Genomic DNA, 23,013 nt, shown 5'->3' on the forward strand with positions numbered 1-23,013 from the left:
CCGCTGTTGAATTTTGTTGGGGATCTCTGGCTATCCTGAAGCGCTTCAGAGTGCTTCGTCAGGAGCCTCGTGTGTCATCACCCATCACCCTCATGGTCAGGAGTATCTCAAAAGTGCCTCGGGAATAAATAAAAATAAAAAAGTAAATAAGTAAATAAGAATGTGTAAACGAAAAAACATATTGAAAACACATAATTCCAACGTTTGACGCGTGTTCTAACGATCAAGAAGAAAATGCAATATAGTATTCCAATAAAACGCGAGAGATAAACGACGTCGGCAGTACAAAAATATAAGCGGAGTAAAAAAGTGAAGGTGGATAGTTTTATGCTAAAATCGCGTTGACTCTCGCCTGAGTTTGAAATCTGCAATTATTATCTTTGCTAACCTTCTCATGAGTTATCGACATAAATGAAGTATTTGATCTTTTAACTCTTTTCTCTCTCTCTCTCTCTCTCTCTCTCTCTCTCTCTCTCTCTCTTTCTATCAGTTATCGAGCAAAATATACATACAGTATTTTGTTATAGACATATATCTGGCAATTTTTTAATCCAATTTTATCTGTTTTATCAAGAAAATAATTTTGCATTGATAAATGTTATTGTGGTACGAACAAACTATTGTTGGCACAAACAGCTTACAAACATCTCTTAGTTTACCCAGGCGTTTTTTCGAGAATTTTGAGATTGCTCGTTCGCGATGTACACAGAATCTCGATTTTTTAATTAAAAAACCAAGGAATAAAATCGGTAATCACCGATTCTCACCAAATTCAATATAATAATATTCTATCCATAAAAAAAAATTAGCTTGATATCTCAAAATTTGCAGAAATCAGAACAATTACGTAGATTTTTTTAGACTGAAATCGGTAACCCCTTTATTAGGAAATTCTACCCCTGTTTTATATACAATTTTTTAAAATTCGGTCAATTATTTCCCGAAAAATTGGAAAAAAAAATTCAGATACCGGTTCCAATAGAGATCGGTAACGAAAAACTATACAGTTTATAGCACTCCCCGGGAAATTCTGCCCCTGTTTTATATACAATTCTTTAAGATTCGATCAATTATTTCTTGAAAAATTGAAGAAATTAGAAAAACCGGTTTCCAGAAAATCGGTAACGAAAAACTATACATCCTATAGCACTCCCCAAGAAATTCTACCCCTACTTCATATACAATACTTTCAAAATCTGTCCAATATTTTCTAAGATTACTCCGAACAACAGTACAAACTTTTCCCTTTTATATAATAGTAGAGAGAGATTAGAAGCTATTTCTAAGTTACTAATATCAATATTTTAACATACACTAAATCTTTAAACTACTATCGTACTTTATATTAAAATTGTCAAATGATATTAATAGTATGTATCCTCATGGTATTCTTAATTGCGTTGCCTGAAAAGGCAATCAGATTAACTGGGATACTGCTTTAGAGAAACTTTCAGTTAATGAAGCGGTGCAGGATTTCTTATATTATCACCTGAACACCGCAATTGCTACGTTTGTTGTTCCTTCCCGTCCCATTTTTGAATCCTCTTATCCAGTTTGGTTCACAAAAGAGTTGATTTCTCTTATAAAGGCAAAAAAATCGGCTCATTTAAAATATAAGAATATACAAACTTATTCCGACTATTTAACCTTCTCTCACCTTAGAGCAAAGTGCAAATCTTTATCTGCTGCATGTTGGGCAAACTTTATTAAAGCATACACACGCATTGATAGAGGCAAATGTATTATTACTGAATGAGAACTTGCCTTAAAATTGTAGGTATATGCATAAATTTACTATATATTTTTATATGTTAGATGATATAAAGATCTACTCGTGTATTATTTTATATTAATAGAGATACTTAATATAAAATGAGATTCTTAGAATCGAACAAAATAGCTTATATTTTCGTATAAACTTAATCGCGAAAACATAGGACTAAGATTTACAATAAGAATATAAGTAATTTTAAACGCAGTATTTTTTTCAAGCACTTTTTCGAGAGCAAATAGTAAAACAACAGATTCTGTGATACTTTTGCTACATGTATTAAGCATATGCAATTATTTGCAAGTTTAACAAATTGAATGATGACATCGAAAGTCTATGCGCGGAATATTTCTATAAATAGTTCTATTGCCTCATTGTTTGAAAATGCTTAGGAAAAACTACCTTTATCAGTATACACAACAATCTCGCGCACATAAAACGCCAATTAATCTTTCAGTAACACTTAATGCGTTACAAATTCTATCTTCAATAATAACTTCAATAATAAATACAGAATCCAAGATCTAAAAAAACTGCAACGTGCTGAATAGCTAATAAAATCTAATATACATATATGTAATAATGTTTTTTCATCAAATTTAGAGATTCCTCATGATTAAAATAAGACTAGGCAGAAGAAGATTGCCTTCTCAGACGCTTATTAAATGAAAGAATGTATATAATTCATAACTTGTGTGTGTTCCACAATTCAAAGATGTGAATGTGACACAAAACTGTGTTCGACAAAATAAGTAATTTTCTGCTTCATGAAAACATTGCAATAATTATATTCATATACGGTACGACGTGTCACTTGTATTATTATAGACGGACGTAGAGTGTTATACTCACAGATATAAAATAGTATGTGAACATTTTTGGAAAATTTATTTATTTTATCTAAAATTTATGAATAATATACCTGAGCATATATGAAGATGAGAGAAAAAAAGAGAGAGAGAGAAAGAGAGCAAGGGAGATGGAAAGCGCGAAATACGTCGAGGAAAATGCCGTACAACGTATTCTGGCACACGTGGGTAAATACGAGATGGCTAATCGAAATATTCTGGCAACGAGAATCAACTTTCGACGATCGTTCTCATCTTGGTGAGGTGGGTTTGAGAAAACGGGAAAAAAATCGTAACACAAAGTGTATTGTACATAATATATAGTACATATTAATTTCTAAGTTGAACAAGTAATATGGCTAGATAATCCGTACGCGCTATTGTATATAAGGAGTTTAGGTTTAGTGATGAAATCGCGACGTAGCCAGCATTTAGGAGTTTAAACAGCCACGAACTGATTTCAGGGGAAAAGGCCCGGACTTTCTCCCGAACTCTACTTATTAAATAAATGACGGCAAAACAAATATGCAGGCGATTAAATTGATGGAATTATCATTTGCAAAGCGAACGTGGATGTAGATTTATTTTAATCTTCTATCTAATCTAATTTAATTTCTCTAATCTAATTTCGAACAAATCTGAGAGAAAAAGAAAGTGAGAGAATGTGTACGCTCTGACTAGACTATCACATACACACAATGCGCAACACACACGACACGTAACACGTATCATTTATCATACATACTTTTTTATACAGCCTAATTTTATATTTGTAGCTTCAACTGTTTTGCGATCTGCGCCTTGTTTCTTCGCCATCGTGACACCCGACGAATTCAAACAAACGTCATCGCGAGTTACTTCTTTCAATTGCTGCGCCGTGAGCTCACCTGCTTCTGCCAGATTGCGCCTCGATTATATGTATATGTATATTCCGTGTCGTTTCGGACGACTGAGATATCAAGACTACAGAGATTCGCTAAAGACGACTGCCTCCATTCGCACGCCAGCGATCAGACGATTAGCCCTCGTACATGTTGCATTTTTGCTTCTTCTTTGCATCTTCAATACAGCGATTGTATCCTCGGTCCAGGTATTATTCTCTTTTTAACTTCTTGTTTTTATTTGTTCTCTTACAACCTTTCATAACAAGCGTCTGACAGGAGCAATATGTGATGTGCTACTCGTCGATTCTCTTTATCCTTCGCATGAAACAATTGAAACATGCAACGTAATAAATAAAGAAGAAAAAAAAGTGTTTAAAAATTTATACAATGCTAAATTATTATATTCTAATTATACAAATTATGTAACGTAATTAATTGCTATATTACATAATTAAATGATTAGATGGCATCTTTTTCTTCATTTTTGCTGTTCAAAACATGCAAAAAGGATTATTACTTCTATGGTTTAAAAACAATAACTTATGCGCACTGAGAATTTTAGTTGTGATGTTTGTACTTGTTCTAATTATATATTGGGCATTTAAATGTCACGTTGAAATTTTACAATCATTTTTTTTTTATACAGTCTATAGTTTGATTTGTTTTTTGATGAGAATCGACGAATTTCGCGGAACACTGCACCTGTCACAGAGGCGCGCACCTCCAAGGATTCTTCATTGTACAAAATATAATTATTGAGGTCCTGAAAAAACCGTCGATTGCTTCCGGAGTATAAGTGGAGATGGATATGTATATCGTATAGATAGATGTAACACATGACAGACACATACATACCGAAGCGAATTAATCTAGTTAGCCCGAGGCATCCATAACATTTGCGAAGAATAGCGCGACAGCCGTGACTCGATCTTCGTACTTCATACTTAGAGAAGAGTGTTCTCGGCGTCACGTTTCTCCTCCTCGTATAGTACCTGAGCGACACACAGAGCCCTGCGTTTAGCGATCGCCCCCGTCATGATGAGGCGCGAGGAATGGTGCGAGTGATCCAAGTCCGGCACACGAAGAAAGAAAACCGTCGGAAAGACGTTTTATCGTCTGCCTTAAGGAATATCGAGAGAATAGAATATTCGCAAGAACTCGGTGTATACCATTCAAATGTCTCTCTTTATCATTACATTTTTCTCACGTATCTCTGTTACATTGTTCATATAATCTGTTGCATCTCGTTTTACAATAAATTCGTATAAATACTCGCAAGCGCCGGGGAGAACCGCACCACTCTGTCAGATTGAAGATCACTCGCGCGATCGAGGTACGCCTTGACTTCAGGAGCAACTTTGAACACACGCGTGTGTAAGGGACGGGTCTGCGTGTACATATAAAGCAAAAACACACAAAAAACAAACATATATACATATACACATACAAAGGATCGTTGTGAATTTAAACCCCCGCTCTGTTGGAGAGAAGAAAATCGGCGTGTACATACATATAATGCGTGACATGTAGTGAATACACACCAACTCCTTTTCGTTGGTACATATTTAGAGAGATCTTCAGGGTGTCGGGTCTTTCGTACGGGTCGATTATTCGCAGGCGATTTTCACGTTTCTCAACGAACAGTCATCTAATCTGTTTATTTTTTTCTTTTTTTAAGCGTTTGATAAAACTTTACACTATAATGAAAAATTAATCATCTTTTATCTTGTAAAAAGATTATTATACTTACATGTTACTAAAACCATTAAAAAAAATATATAAATATAAAAATTAAAATATAAAAAAATATTTGAAAATTTTTATTTTACTTATAAATATTTTTTCTTGAAATTGTTTCTTGATTATATATATATATTTAGCTATATTATATAATTATATACATATTATATAATGTAACTGAATAACTTTCTCTAATATATAAATAATTATGTAATCGTGATTGTATTGATAGACATTTTATCATGATAATGAATCAAAGTCTAGAGAACTTGGCTTAACTGTTTTTAACAAGTGTTTGAAAGAAGAAAAAATTAGATGGTTGTTGTCGCAAAGTCTTCAATTGCATTCGATTCTTCGAGGGAAATCGTCTGTGTGTAAGCAATCTCAGGTACGATGCAGTACTGTAATACAATAGATGTAAGAAGTGGAGAAAGAGAGTGGAACACCGACGACATCTCTTCCTCGAGAATGACAGAGAGAGAGAGAGCGAGAGACGCGTTTTTAGCAGCAAAGATAAGGCAAAACGAATTTCATCGCTGTAACTACCGTACGAGTATCATCTAGATTAGAGAGAGAAAGAGAGAGAGAGAGAGAGAGAGAGAGAGATTTAGGCGACGTGAAAGCGTAAACGTCGCGTGTATATGTACCTAGACTCATTTGTAACACGTCGAGGAAAGATGATCGACTAATTTGTTCGGTGTGTCTATCGTTCGATCCCTACGACGTATGCGGAAGACGACAAGCCTGTACATAGTGATATGATAACGCCGAGGTACACACAGCTCCCTCCCGATTGTTGTATCATAATAATATAATATTAATATTAACAAAAAAATAATAATAAACGCATATGGCGCGATCGCAGAATTGTCAAGCTAGGATAAAAGAAGTAAAAGAAAAGGAAGAAAGACTCTATCTATGAAACGTGATTATTATCCACGAAAACACGCTCTGTTAATGCGACTAATTACAAAACAAAGTAACTGAAAATTAATTATAGCGAGCGAGAGCATACCACGCCTACAGTAAAACTACAGATGTAGCATACACGATAATATTATTATCAAAACAGTTCAATGTAAATTGTTATTTTTGTTGAAATAAAAATCACCTCCGTTATAATAAGGAGCATCTCCTCGCTTTCGCCTTTTGATTTCGCTCCGCATCGTTCCTTTCGAACGAGACTGCTGTTCTACCGAAAGAAAAAATTAATACTTGCAAAATACGGGATGAGCGAGAAACAAATTCAAATAAGAAATTTATGTTTTTTTTCTGCCGATCGTGGGGCCTAGTTGAGAACATTCTTTATGGAAAAATTCAATTGAAGCGAGTCGCGATACTCCATATCAGGATGCAACGTATATGTATCCCACTTATGAGATGATAATTATCGAATTGATTTCTTTTTCAATCGCTTTATTTTGTTTTATACAAAGCGTATACAAAATATACATACATTACAGACATTCTCGTCACTCCGTCGAACAATAACAAAGGTTTCGTTGACATCAGTTATAAAATATTACATAAATATATATTTATCTTGCATAAAAAGTAGGCACGCTCGTCTCTTCGCGGTCAAAAAAAGTTCACACTCATCATACTCCTATACATTAAAATATTGTACAATGAGAAGTACGTCCAAGGCACTTATACGTAGGAAGACATATGCATTGCATTAATAGATGAGAAGTAGATGTAACATTTTACATTATTTAGACATTATTTAAGATTATGTCTCTATTTTACAGAACCAATCTGTTTATGGGAATTTTGTCATCGATATTGTAATCGAATATAATAATAAGTAATAAATCCAGGACACTTAAGAAAAGAGGGTACAATTAAAAGAATCAGGTAAGTTAAATCATATTTTATCGGATTATTTTATCTTCCGATTATCTTAATATCGGTTATTATTAGTTAAAATATATGTTTATGACGGTCTTTTTTTTGTTTTGGATTCTAGACTAACCGCCTAAAGTATCGATATATAATTAAGAATCATCTTGTATAGTAGTTATTAATGTAAATTATGTAAATATGTATGCATATGTGTAAATAACATTTATAATATTGTATTATAAATTATTTAATTACAATTCATATCTCTTCATTTTTAAGCATTCTAGACTTATAATAGCAGCCTTACTTTTCACTTTACGAATTAATAATAACAATTCTTTCCATTTATAATGAAATATATAGACGGCTGCATTGTGATCAAATAAAATATAAAAAATAATATTAAGAGAAATATAAAAACATTTCTTAAGTGTTATTTTTGTAGATATTACTGTTTAAATTGGAGCTATTATAGTCGATAGTTGGCACTGCAATGTCTATTGCATCCAACTGAAGATTAACATTATAGTTAACATCTTCCAGACCAAGTTATTCACAGATATATCATTTGTTTTAAACAATTACGTTAAAGCAATATTCTGTTATCAGTATTTGTATGTTGTGAACACAAGATGCGAAGCTGACTCTTCCTATTTTTCTTTTCACATTACGTATTCGAGATAATAATCGTTTAACATATTAACACGTTCGCTACCACGGTGAGAAAGTAGTAGCGAACGTGTCAACATATAGGTATCCGTGCAAATCAGGTACATGAAACAAATCATATATGCTCAGGTATATTATTCATAAATTTAAGATAAAATAAATAAATTTTCCAAAAATGTTCACATACTATTTTATATCTGTGAGTATAACACTCTACGTCCGTCTATAATAATACAAGTGACACGTCGTACCGTATATGAATATAATTATTGCAATGTTTTCATGAAGCAGAAAATTACTTATTTTGTCGAACACAGTTTTGTGTCACATTCACATCTTTGAATTGTGGAACACACACAAGTTATAAATTATATACATTCTTTCATTTAATAAGCGTCTGAGAAGGCAATCTTCTTCTGCCTAGTCTTATTTTAATCATGAGGAATCTCTAAATTTGATGAAAAAACATTACATATATGTATATTAGATTTTATTAGCTATTCAGCACGTTGCAGTTTTTTTAGATCTTAGATTCTGTATTTATTATTGAAGTTATTATTAAAGATAGAATTTGTAACGCATTAAGTGTTACTGAAAGATTAATTGGCGTTTTATGTGCGCGAGATTGTTGTGTATTCTGATTGAGGTAGTTTTTCCTAAGCATTTTCAAACAATGAGGCAATAGAACTAAAATAGAAATATTCCGCGCATAGACTTTCGATGTCATCATTCAATTTGTTAAACTTGCAAATAATTGCATATGCTTAATACATGTAGCAAAAGTATCACAGAATCTATTGTTTTGCTATTTGCTCTCGAAAAAGTGCTTGAAAAAAATACTGCGTTTAAAATTACTTATATTCTTATTGTAAATCTTAGTCCTATGTTTTCGCGATTAAGTTTATACGAAAATATACGCTATTTTGTTCGATTCTAAGAATCTCATTTTATATTAATTATCTCTATTAATATAAAATAATACACGAGTAGACCTTTATATCATCTAACATATAAAAATATATAGTAAATTTATGCATATACCTACAATTTTAAGGCAAGTTCTCATTCAGTAATAATACATTTGTCTCTATCAATGCGTGTGTATGCCTTTAAATAACTCGAATGAGATAAATACCGATTTGAACATTATCATTCGTAATACGAGGTATATAATACATTCCACAAAATAGCTGCGGTCATGAGACCCGTATAAGTAAACATGCTGGCCCACCAAACAACTTTCTCCCAAGTTTGTATCTCGAGATTTCGAAGGATATTTATGCCTACTAAAAGGCCTGCTATAGCGCCAGCCAAATGGGCCACGTAGCCGATCTGGTCGTTGGTATCGAGCACATAACGATTGTACACGGCTTGACCAACGTCGACGCTCGTGATAACGAGGAACACTAACAGCTGTAGCACGGCAAATTCCATTTGCGACCAGTTCATTATAATGGTCGCTACATGAGCAGTGATTAACGCGTATACACCACCCGAGGCACCGGCCAGGTAAACCGTCGGATCTGAAACGGACGTACCAAGGGAACCGGCCAGCACTCCGGCTATGTATATTATCAATACTCTCCACCATTTGTGAACCATCTCCAGTGGAATACCCAACATAATTTGTACCAGTAGGTTAACGATCAAATGGAAGACCCTATCGAACACAAAAAGAATTCAAGGAACGTTAAAGTATTCATTCAATTATTCGTAAATCGTAATATATCTTATATGGAAACGCACAACGTGTAAAATAGAATGATACATACCCGACGTGCACAAACATATATGTTAGATACCGCCAGGCTTCGAACCTCTTGTGCGGATTATAAATAAATAACTGAGCCGCTGGTCCTTCTACAGAAAGAGATTTGTGCTTAATCACATCATACATGAATAAAATGATTTCTATTATCGATATGATTATCATTGCTACAGCTGGCGGACGACAACTGTACTCTTCTTCGTACAGCCCATCTGGATAGTCGCTAGAGTACAGAGAAGATTCCGTTATTGTACTTGATTGTTGCTGTAGACCGTTAAAACGTGCAGAACGGCATCTTTTACTAATCATAGCAGCCTGGGGAGAATCACCAAAGCTCGAAGGAGGAGGAGAAGGTGGTGCGTGCATTACAATACTGATTTGTCGCTGGGGATAATACCTCGATCCCACGGAAGTTTGCCTTTGGGTTGGTCGTTGAGGTATCATACAGTGCAGATATCGTTGCACGATGTGACCGAATATACCCTGCATGTCCTTTCTATGGATCTGAATGTAAGAAAAAGATGAACATGATAATTAGAGATCTCCAAGTTTTACGAAACACGGAAGAAACACAGAGAAAGAAAAAAAAATATAATTTCGAGTACATGTAAAAAATTGAAAGCTCTGACACACACACACACACACTAACCATTGCTATAAATTCTGGATACTCCAAATAACCAGATTCATCCAGATCTGCCTTATGCATTATCGTACGAACTACCCCAGCAGGGATGTCCTTGGAAAATTCTGGACCGCGTATCATTGCTCTTAGCTCTTGTAGCGATATTTTTCCATCTCCATCGAGATCATACTTCTCAAAAATAGCTTTCCAATGCTGCAAAATAAACAATAATTAAATATAACATTATTTTGGCACAAGTATGAAGTGTTTAGCAAGTACTGTATTTTCAGTAAGATTTTTCAGGCTGGACGTTGCCATATGTTGCCAGCAATAATGTATAATATAGAAGTAACGTTCCCCGAATAAATATACCTTTCCTTACAAATGAATCATACGCTTAAGCTTGTTAATTCACATAGGTATGAGTCATTTGTAAGAGAAACTAAGCTTGCAAGCGGAAATAAGTAATCACAGAAGAGTAAGAGAAAGAAAAGAAGCTTTAATAAAACATATAATGAACATATTTTAACACGTTATTTTCAATTACATCATTTTACACGTTTTAATAATAATATACAATTAAAGCAAAGCAAGAATTTTATCTCTTAAGAAATCTTTCTCTCTTGAAAAAAAAAAAGCTTGAAAGCATTGACAAAATAATGCCTCTGTACCATCGATTTCTGATATCGCTAAACATGAAATATCACTTACAGCTTCATTGTACTGCAGTGGGATGGTCACCGCAGTCTCGCCCTCTCGACTAGTCGACATCCTTATCAATTTGAAACCTCTGCAAAGTAAACATCAGATAATCAGTACACGACATTCTACGTCTCACTAGATAGAGCTTTGCAAAGCTTCGTTCGTGGATCTTAAAGCTAGAATGGCATGGCAGATCTCTCACTCATCCGGGGTCTCTGTCTCCGAATTGCGCCTCTTGCTATCGGGCGTTCACTTACTAACGATAAGAGACCTACGTCAGGAGGGACCTCGAGAATTGTTGCCGAGGAGGCGGAACCCTGGGTTCGTCGCACCTGGAGGACCGCGTCGCGAGGGCGGACGCCACGCGGCCGTCGGCGACGGTCGTGTTACGATCTAAACGATCACAGATCAACGGACGCAGGGAACACGTTTTACCTGACAAATCGGACACGGGAGACGTCAACGTGCACGTAGCAGCTCGTCCGCTCGCACGAGGAGAAGGCGTGACACACTCGCCCCGTCACACACCCGGGCTACTCCGCTCAACGAGACCGAGGGACAGCCGGACAGGCAACAAGCACGGCCCACCCGCACGCACCTGCGCCGTCCGTGGCATTTCCTGCGGTATCGAGCGTCACTCGGACCCGATAACACCGCGCGGTGACACATTATCCCTTATCTCTCTCGCAGATACGCCGTGTGGGAAGTCAATAAATAGGGACGCGCCGTGTGCGGCGTCCTGTCAATCGTCCATGACGTCACGGGTGGTCGCGGAACGCGGAACCCATGCCGCATCAGCCGCGTGCCGCCGCACCGTCCCACCTGTTGGCCGTCGCGTCGCTAGATTGCTACGATGCGCGCGCTATCGCCAAATTCTATGTGCATACATATATGCACAGCGTGTTCTAACGTACATACCCTAACCTTCAAGATTCGGAGCAGGCTGCGAAAGGCCGAGGCCGAGGGCCGAGCGACGGGGGGAAAGCCCGAGAACTCTCGCCGAGACGGCTCAGACGACGCGACGGCCCGGGAAACCTTGAGAGGGAATGACGCGGAAGGAAGACTGAAGAGTGAAGAGACGCGCCACTGACCTTTACCGCCTCGCTCCCGTCGCTCTCTTTCTTTCTCTCTCTCTCTCTCTTTCTTCCCGGGATCGGATTTTCCACGCTCGAATGCTCGACCTCAGACAGGCAGGTGTCGATTCGAGAGAGAGAGCGAGCGAGCGAGCGAGCGAGAGTTAACGGTATCGTTTCGAACGGCCGCGTCTTCCTGCCGAGCCGAGCCGCGACGAGTGCGACGACATTCCGAGCCTTCCGAGGACAGTCCGGCGAAGACGCGAAAACTGTACGCTCCCTGGAAAGTTTACCGCGAGGTTAATCGGCCTACTTTTCTCTTTCGTCTCTTTCGCAGGGCCTCTCCGCTTCGAGGAACGGACTCCGATCTGGTGATCCCGCGAATTCAGGGCTCTCCTCGACAGGACGGCTTTCTCTTCTTCTCAACCGAGCCGCCTTCTCACTGTGCTCTTTCTCTCTTTGTTTCTCTTCCTCTTAATCGTACAGGATGGATGATAGACAATAGCCGGGTATAGCTTCTTTTTTTAACCGGACCGCCCGCCCGGCGTTCTTTTTTTAATTGTACATAACTATATGTATATGTACTGGGACGTGTCGAGTGTGTAGACAATGCTTCGAATTAAGAAGAGAAAGAGAAAGAAAGAGAGAGACAGATTTTCCGCTTTATTCGAACCGCTTGTCTTTTTTTTCTTTTTGTAGATACAGGATGTATGCTAGACAATTCAAGGTTTTCGCGATGCGACGCACGTCGAAGGTGTTTTACGCCGCTCGGTCGTACGGAGAACGCCCGTCGGGAAACGCACAAACGCATTTAATCGCGAGAAGTCGCGGCATCGATCGTTTACCGAGGTATTTATCGACATAACGCATCGCTCTGACTCATTGGAAACTTGCTAATGAAGCTTTTAAAAGAAATCTTGAGAGAGAGGAAGAGAGAGAGACTCTCTTTACACGCGCGCGCGGCATAAAGATTAAAGAATATGCCTGTCACGATCACGTATTGTTCATGTAAATGCAAATCTAAATGCAGATATTATACATTTTTCATGTCAACACAATGATATTTTTTCAAGTTAACTAACGGAGTATATGTTTTCTTCTTTTCCGCGGCGACGGCGGCGGCAGGCATCACCTGAAGCACGAGGCACCTCGAATGGCTTGAATTAGTCGAATTTCGTGATGACGATGCTCTACCAGCTACTAGGGCGAGCGGTGACGGGTGAGGTTGCCTAGCGACGTTACGAATCAACAAACGAGCCACCCGAGATCATTGACAGCCGCCGTAGCTTATTCAGCGTTCCGCAGTTCCGATTCAGTTTTTGTAACAATAATCAAGTGAGAAATGGCGAAAGAGAGAATGAAAATAGCGGCGAGTTACAGAGTGAACGAACCGATACGTAACTTGAAGATAAGGTGTGTCTTCTGTATTTAGATGCGTGACGTAAATTGAAATCGTAATATTAACCGAAGCAAAGTATTTCATTTTCTGTCCTTTCGTACACGCGACGTGTGTACATATTTATAACTTCAATTAGAAATTTCGATTAGATTAAATTGAAGCTTCAATTGAAATTGAATGTAACGTAAAAAATAAAACTGCAATTGTGCGCCTGCAGAATTTTCTGCAATATGACTAATACTTCTTATATAGCGCTAAATCAGCGGGAGACTTCCGAAGGCTAGAAGGCGGTTGTGATATATTGATTCTCTGTTTATCACATGGATCCATTAAGCCTGTATCCGAGTAGGTTTATGTCATCGATTAAAAGAACAAGCGCTTATCGTGCATTTATTTAAATTAAACATTCTAGTTTACATAATTATGATTTACGAAAGATTATGAAATTTTATATTCTTGTTAAATCTCATAAAAAGCCGATTAACATAAACCTCTTTGTATACATGGAAATAAAAAAGAGCTATGATTATTTTTATGTGGTGGACATTGAATTCATTTTCACGTTGCAGAAAATTCCGCAATTCCGTGAAAATTGATCGAAGACTCGAAGGTTAAAACGAAGGAGAGAGCTTGCTTGTTCGATGCGATAATAATATAAACCTCCGACATCGAGACATTATGTAACTATCCTGCGTATACGCCGGCCACCTTTCCTTCATGCATAGCCACTAACATTTGTGTCAATGATTATATCTTTTGTTTTGAGATAATGAGATTTCTGTGTTTTTCGCGAATTGATCCGTTATTTTCCAAAGGAATGTCGTCAAGTTTGGTCGATGTCGTTCTCGTAGTAAATAATGGAAAATTTTTAATTCGTAGAAAATTATATTATCGAGCATTATTCCATTTACTGGAGCGTAAGAAATCTGATGAAAAACGTATGAGAAATTAAAGTTGAAAAATATTCTTTAATAATTTAACAAGATACGTTCAAGATATTTATATCTCTCTGCCACGTGTTTATCTTCCTTATTGAGAAAATTTTAGATGTAACGTCCTTGACGTAAGAGTTACGTAAAGCTATTTACAGGCTTTTAACTCCATTCTCATAATTAATTCGTAATCACCAGCGTGGGTAAGAAGCGAAGATAAAATAGCGATTGAATCTTCCGATCTCACAGAATCAGAATGAATCTTGGGCATCTGGCCGCGAACCACACAGGATTTTCCAAATTATACCAGATTTCATTTCGTCGGCATTCATTTGTTGTTTCAGAGTGCGAGTCGTGCAGGAGAGGTCCCCGCTGGCCGAGTTGCTAGCCGAGGAGCCTGAGTGCGGCGAGACCAGAGACTCCAATTTCTTGGAGGAGGAGGACCATATTTTTAGCTGGCAGGACAAGGTGTTCGGCCCGTTCGAGATCGATTTCTATGCAGACGAGAAGAATTGCCTGACCGATTGTCAGCGAGAGTGCCACCGACGTATACGCGACGAGCAGCTGCAAGGTTCACGTTTGTACTCGTACACGGAAAACGACCCCTATTATGCCGATGACGACCTCCTGACGGTGCCTTACAGGCAGGGATTTAATTGTTAGATATCGTATAAATGTTTGTCATTTGATTGTAGAGTTCCGGCAAAATTTTTATCGCGACATTTATCTTGAAGTAAAACACATTAACATCTTTTTTTTTAAATAAATTCATTATTTAAAGGATTAGAAACAAGATAAGCATAAAGGATAATCTAAATTATTATTTCCATTTTTCTAAAACAAAAAGATTTCGGTAACACGGAAGTTTCTTTTTCATTCAAGATCAAGAAAGATACAAAATCAAGATTTATATTTCTGGAGTTTGTTGCGTGTCGAGTTCGGGGTATTGCAAAACATTGGAGAACGTGTGGGTTTTGGTTTCTTTTTGTAACTTTCGGAAATTGTAAACATTTTCACTCGCTTGCAGATCGTATTTGTCCGTGAAGAACGAGACCGCGTTGCCAGCCATGCGGAATCGCAAAACCTTCCGGGAGCGATATAACAAAAACGTGGTGGATGACAAAATCACGGATACCAAGATCCGATCGAGCCATTATCTTTATACCGAACGTACCACCATGCGCGTGATGGCCGATCTTTCGCGCAAGGACGACCCCGCGATCATCGGGTCGACGGACTCGGAGACGCTGCTCTGCACGGTGACGTACGACAAGGCGCGCAAACTGCTGACGATTAGCCCCGATTTCACGATCGACGACGAGCAGCACTACAACGTCACCAACGGTTACGGCGTCAAGTTTAATTATCAAATCGAGCACGTTTCCGAGGGGCGAACACCGCTGGAATTGCAGGAGCACCGCGAAAACGCGCGGCGTGTAAGTATGCGGCTATTTACGCGTATGATCGGCATACCAAACTTTCGCGTCATCGCACGCGCACCGATCAAAAAGACCGTCTTTTCGTGGAAAGACCAATCTCGGCATTCCCGAGCGACGTCCGTTTATTTGCCCCACAACGCAGTTACATTAATAACCGATAATTCTTACCGCTCTGACTCATTACTCTCTTTCTTTCTCTCTCTCTCTCTCCTTCTCTTTCCTTTTCTGACGTCTGTATAACATAGTATCATTTCTAATTTATTAATGATTAATAATTGATTAATTATTTAATTAATAATTAATATGCTATTATAATAATTTTTGACATATATTATTTGAGTAGCGAATAGTAAGAAACAAAATTAGAAGCGCGTTCTTTTTTTATTATTGCTTAAATTAAATTCATTAATTTTATTTATTCAGTATCAGACTAATTTCAGATCATAGTGATATATAGTTATATTAATAAGCGAGGACCGAAAATAAGAGATATATATATATTACTTCAAGAATGGTATTGCTCAACAAATGTTCATATCGGTTTTAGACGTATGTAACATGATGCTCGTCATCATTACTTTGCGAAAAACAAACTACAATAAGAGGTGTGGTGCATAATTACTCGCAACAATGACGCTTATCGGGAACTATTTTCAACATTTCCACATAGTTAGAAATCATAGGAGAAACACTTTATTATCTTTTCAAATATGATTTTGATACGAAGGGTAAGAAAATTGTAAACTATTAAGAGTCGTTAAATTATCACGATACAGCGATTAATTAATAAAATTGGTTTATTTTAAATTATATAAATTTATAGGAGATATTGCAATTGCAATAGATCAATTGCGTAATATCGAGTGAAGGACAATTATTTATACGCAAATTGCATTATACGAATAATGTAATTTATTTCGATTCAAAAGCCGAATGGTTGTTTTTACTTTTTGTAGAAGCAGTTTCCAATTATGCAGTAATGTCCGGTCAAGTACGGGCAAACGTGACGCGGCACGTGGAGAGCCGGGCGACGCCGTTTATCGAATGTTTATCAAGTTGGATGAGGCGCGATGAAGCAATTTGATGATACATATTATCCATTCGCTTCCAAGTTCGATCGCTGCCTACCGGCAGAAAAAAACGCAGCAAAACCGTCGCGATACGGCAACCGGGAGTCCATCATTATCTAGTATCTAGTATCTAGTATCAAGAGGACGTTGCAAAAAAGTGTTACGCGGTCGCTCGCGCGAGCGCGCTATCAAAAACCTTTATTGCCGGTCGCTTGGAAAGGGAGGAAAAAATTTAAAAAAAGGAAAACATATTCGTATATGTACATACCCCACGTAGGAAATTTCTGAGATCTGACGCATTGCTCGCTGGTGATAGAACATGATCATGCTGTGCCGTTATGTATACACTGGTAACTGTCCCCGATACTCTGCGCGAATTACGGCATCTTCACGGAAAATCCGTCAATTCACCGATGTTCTTTCTCTCTTCCGGTTGTTCAAGACACACCCAATGATTTTGCGGCCGATCGATTTCCTCGTCATACTTTCGGGCATGATGGGGCAGCCAGCGAGACCGAACTCTTGCTAGCCGGCATATATTAATGATAATCACGGTAGGCGCGTATGTTTTTTTTTTCTTTTTACAAAGGCGCGCACGTGCCCGCCGAGCCCGAGTTGATCACCGCACTTCCTACGATCGACTGAATCCTATAGTTCTCCGACTGTCTTCTTGAACGCTTCAACGCTCTCTTCCGTGAGGCTGTATGTTAGTATGTAGCGCTATCAGCCTATACGTGTGTATATACAGTTTATACGTGCACAGTGGGGCAGGAATATATCTGCGAACATAGAAGCGGCTTTCGCACACTATCTCACGGCAGTAGTAGAGCTTACGCTTTATCACTGCACTTCGCTGCAAAGCGGCGGAGATTAGTGAATATTATTTTGCGCGCTTATTTCGTAACTATTCGATCGAGTTCGAGATAGTTACGATATTCATAGATGTGAGAATCTTTTTAAAATCCGTTTCGTAATTTAAGTAAGCCGAATCTTCGAATGTTAGCTCGCTCAGCAAATTTTTATTATTAAAAATGATCTCTCTCTTTTGGTCTCTTATTAATAAAGATTGATACAACGAAGAAATTAATATACAGAGATTTCTTCTGTAAACTTGATTAAATAATTATTATGTTAAATGATCAAATATATAATATATTTTACAATACGCAGCATTTCAAAAATTCTTAACTGAATAATTGAACTGAAATTAATATTTTTAAACTGAAATTAATATTTTTCTCGTTACAGGAAGTACAACAGCAGCTTGCTCATAAAGAAGCAGAGTTATACAAGGAGTTAGAATTGCCACCACCAAATTCATCCACACTATTCATATGCTTGGATATTGCGTCAGCTCATGGCTTCTTTTATGACGGATTGTTTGTTACCTATTTCATCGATTTGCCGCAACATTGGAGTACAAAACAGAAAGAGAGATTGTTCGGCAGAACTCAGAAGTGCCTTTTAGAAAACAGAACGGCGCATTTTAGTTATTGTACGGACATATCCTTGCATTATCCGTCAAATGAATTTCAACAATCAAGCGGCGGTGCATCGTCACTCTGGCCTCGTCTGTTACTCTCCGCCGCATCTCTGGATAGTTGGACCAGGTAATTACGCGGAACGCCTTGTTTCTCGATATTGATTTTTACATCTTTTATTTAGCTGAAAAATTTTATATTGCATTTTATACTTTTATACATTTTTTTTCTAATTGTCAGCAATATATTGTAATATATAGAAATTATAAAATATTGTCCTGTTTTAATATAGGTATCGAATAGAGGGTTACGCCGCATTGCCAATACCAATGACGCCTGGTAGATACAAATTTACAGTTCCTACGTGGCGTGCAAAAGGAAGTATTATCGACACCTTGAGACGATTTTTTGTTGGTGGCTCTTACGAGTTGGAGGATATAACATATTGTGGTATTCCAATGGGCCACGAGGGCAAAGTTTTAGACAAATCAAACTTGAAAGTCGTACCGAGCGGAGATATTGTAATTTATATGAATATAATACTACAAAGTAGTACGCACACAAAACGTTCCAATTATCAAAGAGATGACTCGGATAAAGTGAGCACCGATACACTTATGAATAACGTTGAAAATGTCCTTGAACAATTTAAAGCGGCTAAAGAACGTATGATACGAATAAGAGCGATGAATTCTTAGAGTTAAATTATTCTAGAATTCTAATGACGATTAAAAAAAGACTGATCGATAAAATTAATATCTGTCGTAATTTAATTTTATATTAAATAATAATATACATTTAAAACAGTACATGTATTATAATGTAAATTAAAATGGAAATTTAATTGTATGAAATATATGTAAGAGAAATATAAGAGATGATTTTATATTGTCCGTTGTATGCAATTATTGTTAATAAATTTTAATTGTTTTTTTTTTATATAGCCGACAGTAGACTTTTTTTTAGAAAAACAAACCTAATTCACAGCTATTCCGAGAGAGGTCTCACTTTAGCAAGTGGCGTTCCAAAACTCATTGACAAAGTTAAATCTCGCAATTTTCAGAAATGTAGACAATTTTTGGATAGTTCTTGCTATTTAATTAATTAATTAATTAATTCAACTTCTTTGCTTATCTTCTCTCTGCCCTCTGGATAGATTTTACGCTTCCGTGATGTGCACGTCTGTTGGCATATTATAGGTCATGCACCAGCGGTTCTCATTGCGCTGAAACCGAGACCGGCGTCGTCGTCGCAGCGGCCGGGGCCGCGAACGATTCCGCTGCACTGACCTGACAACACAAAGTAATTGTTATTATTGACAGAGCGATAATGTGAGCTGGAATCGACGGCGCGTTTCTATGCGTACTCGAGGGCGCGTTTGGCCGGTAAGTGCCGCGACCCAAGCGTCGGCCCCGTCGAGAAACCGCGGAATTTCGTGCAGGAATTTATTCAACGGAGACGATATTTTTTCTGTCAAACTTGTCGTCACACGAGGATACGCGAGGTTATGTGAGGCTCCGCGAGCGGAGCGAGTGAGTGAGCTCGTCCTCCCGCTGCTCGCCGTCGCTTCGTGGCGAGTCACCGCAGGATGGGCCAGGGTACGGAGACGTGCGCCGACCGGCCCACGGAGGTCAGCGTCATCAGATTCGTCTCGCGGAATCGCACCATCGAGGAAATCGCACCGAAAAAGGTGAAGGTTTACGACGGAGCCATTGGTCGCCCGGGGTCAATGACCCCTAAGCCAAAACAAATAGTAGAGTAAAGCGGAGCGGGGGTGTAAAAACCTAAAAATGTGACTCTTGTTTCGATCAGCTTATTTGATTTCGACGTAAATTCCACAAGCAGTTAATTGTCTTTTAAAAAGAAAAACTCAATGAATTGTAAAATTATAATTGATCCTGTTTATATTTTTTATCCAATGCCTAGATCAGAATTGATCAAAACTGGTTTGTCATTTGCCTCAGGTTGTGGCTTATCAGATGTTAAATTTAGTAAAATCCTAGTCAATCCAGATTTTGATGCTAAACACATGTGAAAATTATCCTTACGTCTGTTGATAATAGTGAAAGTCGTATAATCAATATAAGATCTATTTGTCATCAGCGACTGGATTCGTTGATGTTGAAATGTTTTCAATTTGTGCTATACATTTAAGAAAGTCTTATTAATTAAATCAACTTTTAATCCATAGGAAATATACACTTGCAAACAACGAGGTTGCGGTAAGGTGTTCACTAATCAAGATGAATATAAGACGCACGAGACATTAGAGGCTTTGAAAATTCGATTCATGTGAGTGTAAAACAATTCATTGGATTGTTGCGCAAAACAGATATTTACAAGTTGATTAATGTGAATTTTGACCAAATATTATTATGGAATATTGGCGATGTTAAGTTTAGAATTCTTTTTGAGGTTTTATTAATATCTTGTTGTAATTTTTTCATAGTTGTCGCGAGCCTGGTTGCGGAGAAGAAGTGTCAGATCCAGGTAGCATGTGGCGACATTATCAAGAATGGCACAACAATGAAACAAATGTCTTTGTATGTCCGTACACTAATTGCGGATCTTTGCAATCTACTAGTGGCAATCTTGAGGAGCATATTGAAAGTTGTCATAGACAACCGCCTACACTGCCAACGGAGCCTGAGATAATTTGTTTCGAAGGCCCCGAAAATGCGATAGACGAAGAAGTCATGCAAAAGACTGACGAGGGATGTTATGAACAACTGCCAAGCGAAAACTTTACCATAAAGGAAGAATATGGGAGTTTGGAAGAAAACTGCCCTATTAGAAACGAAACTAAAATTCAGGTGAAGAGCGAGTTTTGTCACGAGCAGAATAAGATTACGACTGCTACAAATAACGAGGACTACTCGAATAATGAATCTTTGAATGGTATTAACAAGTTAACTAATAATGAAGATCTGCTTATGATTAAAGATACGTTCTTACGAAAATACGATACTGGAACACCAAAGTGCGAAGAGATCCTTCAGGTGGAATGCACGCAGGATAAGAATAATGTGGTTTATATAAATAGCGACGTAACCATTACGAAAAATATGAAAACGGAAATATGCAATTTAAATATACGAAATCAGGAGCATAGAATAGATTTAGGAAACATGGAACGAGTTTTTCGGAGCGGTCTCGAGCGCGAGAATCCTTTGAAAATCGAAGAGAGCTCCATAGAAACAAATAGCACGTGTTCGGAAGACGAGGAGTACACCCCAAAGAAGCAACGCATGTCTAGGTACAAACAGGAAACATATAAATGCGACGTCAACGGTTGCGGAAAGAAGTACAAATACATATCGCACTATCGTCATCATCAAGACAGTCATAAATTAGTCACGAATACAATTAATTCCAATGCTGGTAAGCAAATGCCAAAGGTAAAACAAGGGAAGGCGTCTACGGTCAGCTTTTTCATGTAAGTAAACTGATACGTGTAAATACATATATATGTAGGTATGTTTTAACTTTTATAAGTAAAACCAAGTATTTAATTTTCTAGATGCAAAATGCCTGGCTGTGGTGCGCAGGTGAACAACGTAACTGGCCTATGGAAGCATTATCAGGACAATCATGCCACGTCCAAGCCGCCAGTTGTACAAACTACCAAGAACAATGATGTATTTCAGTAAAACGTTTGCGAATCGATTTTAATATTACGCTCGTTGCGGGCGGCGCGCACGCATAACGCAAATAATCGTAATAAGCAGGTATTTCAGAGGCAAGGTACCGGAATGTGAGGTAGCGTTAAACGTTGTACAAACATGTCGATCAAGTTCACTCCGACAATTCCACCGAGCGACGGAATGGAAAGACTGGCAATGGGAGTAGCATTCATTTTGCCGAGTTATCGTGCTACTGCCCAGTAGAGAAATTTTAAGACTGAATTCGCCAAGCATAATATTAATTTGAACGATTACGCTGGAAGCGGCGACGAACGCACTAATCACAACGCTAATAATTAAAAGGAATTTTCCGGAATTAACTCTAATCTCACGGGGAGAGGCCTCCCTTCGTTTGCGACATGGAATAGCGAGAAATCACGGTATAATTCAGAGTATTTTACAGAGATTATTATATAGCCAATTTTACGCGACTAAATCGCTTTAAGCTTACGTGTTTGGTCTGTAATTGAACGCTGTTAACTATGATCGATAGACTCTTGTAGTAGCTGTGACATGGGCTTTGTAGGATACTCTGACATCAATCAGTCAAATATTGTTGGTATCTAAGAGAAGTTGTCGAGCAGCTTGGTGTATGTTGTGGCGAAACGAATTAGCAGCTCGAATAAATAGAGAATTCAGTCCAAGAGTATACATATATCATTCTATATGAATATAAATTTCTCTCGTCGCTATAAGAGGCTAAATCCGCTGCAGCGACCCGCACTTATAATAACGAGACTTCTGATTCTCTGTACTGATTTTTACTATTTTATATTATGTCGTTTTTATGTAACTTATATTCCTTCTATACCGATATATTATATATATGTCGATTTACTGTACCAGTGTATATACATACACACGTATACATAGTTGTTATATATATACATACGATATATATATCATAGCAACGTAAGTATTGTATAGCATTTTTATTTGTATGTCTGTATGTTTAAAAATAAAGTGCAATATTAGTGACGAGATGTAAACATATACGTAAATCCTAGCGAACGATTTGTTAATTTAATTTAAAGCATTTAGAAACATTTATACTTTTGTCTCTATCAAACAATTAAGTTGTAAA

General features: G+C 37.6%; 3 protein-coding genes and 2 long non-coding RNA genes across 12 annotated transcripts; 3 read left to right on the forward strand and 2 right to left on the reverse strand.

The window, feature by feature from the left end:
* LOC139815488 (uncharacterized) lies at positions 1–7,104 on the forward strand. The gene is made up of 3 exons (XR_011732734.1): positions 1–142; positions 3,396–3,709; positions 6,995–7,104. It is a non-coding gene; the product is annotated as an uncharacterized lncRNA (long non-coding RNA).
* Positions 6,643–17,447, reverse strand: Rho-4 (rhomboid-4). 5 transcript variants are annotated; one of them, XM_071782431.1, is made up of 6 exons: positions 17,034–17,446; positions 10,862–10,940; positions 10,175–10,363; positions 9,923–10,029; positions 9,530–9,748; positions 6,643–9,417 (listed from the first exon to the last, which is right to left on the reverse strand). In XM_071782431.1, exons 1-6 carry the CDS (start codon positions 17,090–17,092, stop codon positions 8,907–8,909), a joined length of 1,164 nt encoding a protein of 387 aa, XP_071638532.1. In that variant the 5' UTR covers positions 17,093–17,446; the 3' UTR covers positions 6,643–8,906. The 5 variants fall into 5 exon arrangements, with proteins under 5 accessions (XP_071638532.1, XP_071638528.1, XP_071638529.1 ...); XM_071782427.1 differs by having other exon boundaries at positions 9,530–10,029; positions 17,034–17,447; XM_071782428.1 differs by lacking the exon at positions 17,034–17,446 and adding an exon at positions 13,008–13,122 and having other exon boundaries at positions 9,530–10,029.
* Mks1 (Meckel syndrome, type 1) lies at positions 12,055–19,153 on the forward strand. Of its 4 annotated transcripts, none has more exons than XM_071782426.1 (7): positions 12,055–12,196; positions 12,625–12,774; positions 13,051–13,338; positions 14,601–14,900; positions 15,284–15,692; positions 18,014–18,375; positions 18,539–19,153. In XM_071782426.1, exons 3-7 carry the CDS (start codon positions 13,268–13,270, stop codon positions 18,942–18,944), a joined length of 1,548 nt encoding a protein of 515 aa, XP_071638527.1. In that variant the 5' UTR covers positions 12,055–12,196; positions 12,625–12,774; positions 13,051–13,267; the 3' UTR covers positions 18,945–19,153. The 4 variants fall into 4 exon arrangements, with proteins under 4 accessions (XP_071638527.1, XP_071638524.1, XP_071638525.1 ...); XM_071782423.1 differs by having other exon boundaries at positions 12,058–12,196; positions 12,263–12,774; XM_071782424.1 differs by having other exon boundaries at positions 12,083–12,224.
* On the reverse strand, positions 18,299–19,750 carry LOC139815489 (uncharacterized). The gene is made up of 3 exons (XR_011732735.1): positions 19,613–19,750; positions 19,223–19,535; positions 18,299–18,430 (listed from the first exon to the last, which is right to left on the reverse strand). It is a non-coding gene; the product is annotated as an uncharacterized lncRNA (long non-coding RNA).
* Positions 19,534–22,907, forward strand: LOC139815487 (uncharacterized). The gene is made up of 4 exons (XM_071782432.1): positions 19,534–19,936; positions 20,438–20,538; positions 20,696–21,682; positions 21,767–22,907. Exons 1-4 carry the CDS (start codon positions 19,835–19,837, stop codon positions 21,894–21,896), a joined length of 1,320 nt encoding a protein of 439 aa, XP_071638533.1. The 5' UTR covers positions 19,534–19,834; the 3' UTR covers positions 21,897–22,907.
* Positions 22,908–23,013: the final 106 nt, after the last annotated feature.

This window comes from Temnothorax longispinosus, chromosome 6 (genome assembly GCF_030848805.1).
Source record: "Temnothorax longispinosus isolate EJ_2023e chromosome 6, Tlon_JGU_v1, whole genome shotgun sequence".
Taxonomy (NCBI): domain Eukaryota; kingdom Metazoa; phylum Arthropoda; class Insecta; order Hymenoptera; family Formicidae; genus Temnothorax; species Temnothorax longispinosus.

Bases quoted from the DNA above. Each gene is read 5' to 3' on its own strand.
- Mks1 (XM_071782426.1), top strand. From the start codon at position 13,268: ATGGCGAAAGAGAGAATGAAAATAGCGGCGAGTTACAGAGTGAACGAA. The intron at 14,901-15,283 runs GCAGGGATTTAA...ACTCGCTTGCAG, and splicing joins CTCCTGACGGTGCCTTACAG to ATCGTATTTGTCCGTGAAGA. The intron at 18,376-18,538 runs GTAATTACGCGG...GTTTTAATATAG, and splicing joins TCTCTGGATAGTTGGACCAG to GTATCGAATAGAGGGTTACG.
- Rho-4 (XM_071782427.1), bottom strand. From the start codon at position 17,092: ATGATCATGTTCTATCACCAGCGAGCAATGCGTCAGATCTCAGAAATT. The intron at 10,364-10,861 runs GTAAGTGATATT...TTTATTTTGCAG, and splicing joins CACTGCAGTACAATGAAGCT to CATTGGAAAGCTATTTTTGA. The intron at 9,418-9,529 runs GTATGTATCATT...TGTGTTCGATAG, and splicing joins TATATGTTTGTGCACGTCGG to GGTCTTCCATTTGATCGTTA.
- LOC139815487 (XM_071782432.1), top strand. From the start codon at position 19,835: ATGGGCCAGGGTACGGAGACGTGCGCCGACCGGCCCACGGAGGTCAGC. The intron at 19,937-20,437 runs GTGAAGGTTTAC...TTTAATCCATAG, and splicing joins AGGAAATCGCACCGAAAAAG to GAAATATACACTTGCAAACA. The intron at 21,683-21,766 runs GTAAGTAAACTG...TTAATTTTCTAG, and splicing joins TCTACGGTCAGCTTTTTCAT to ATGCAAAATGCCTGGCTGTG.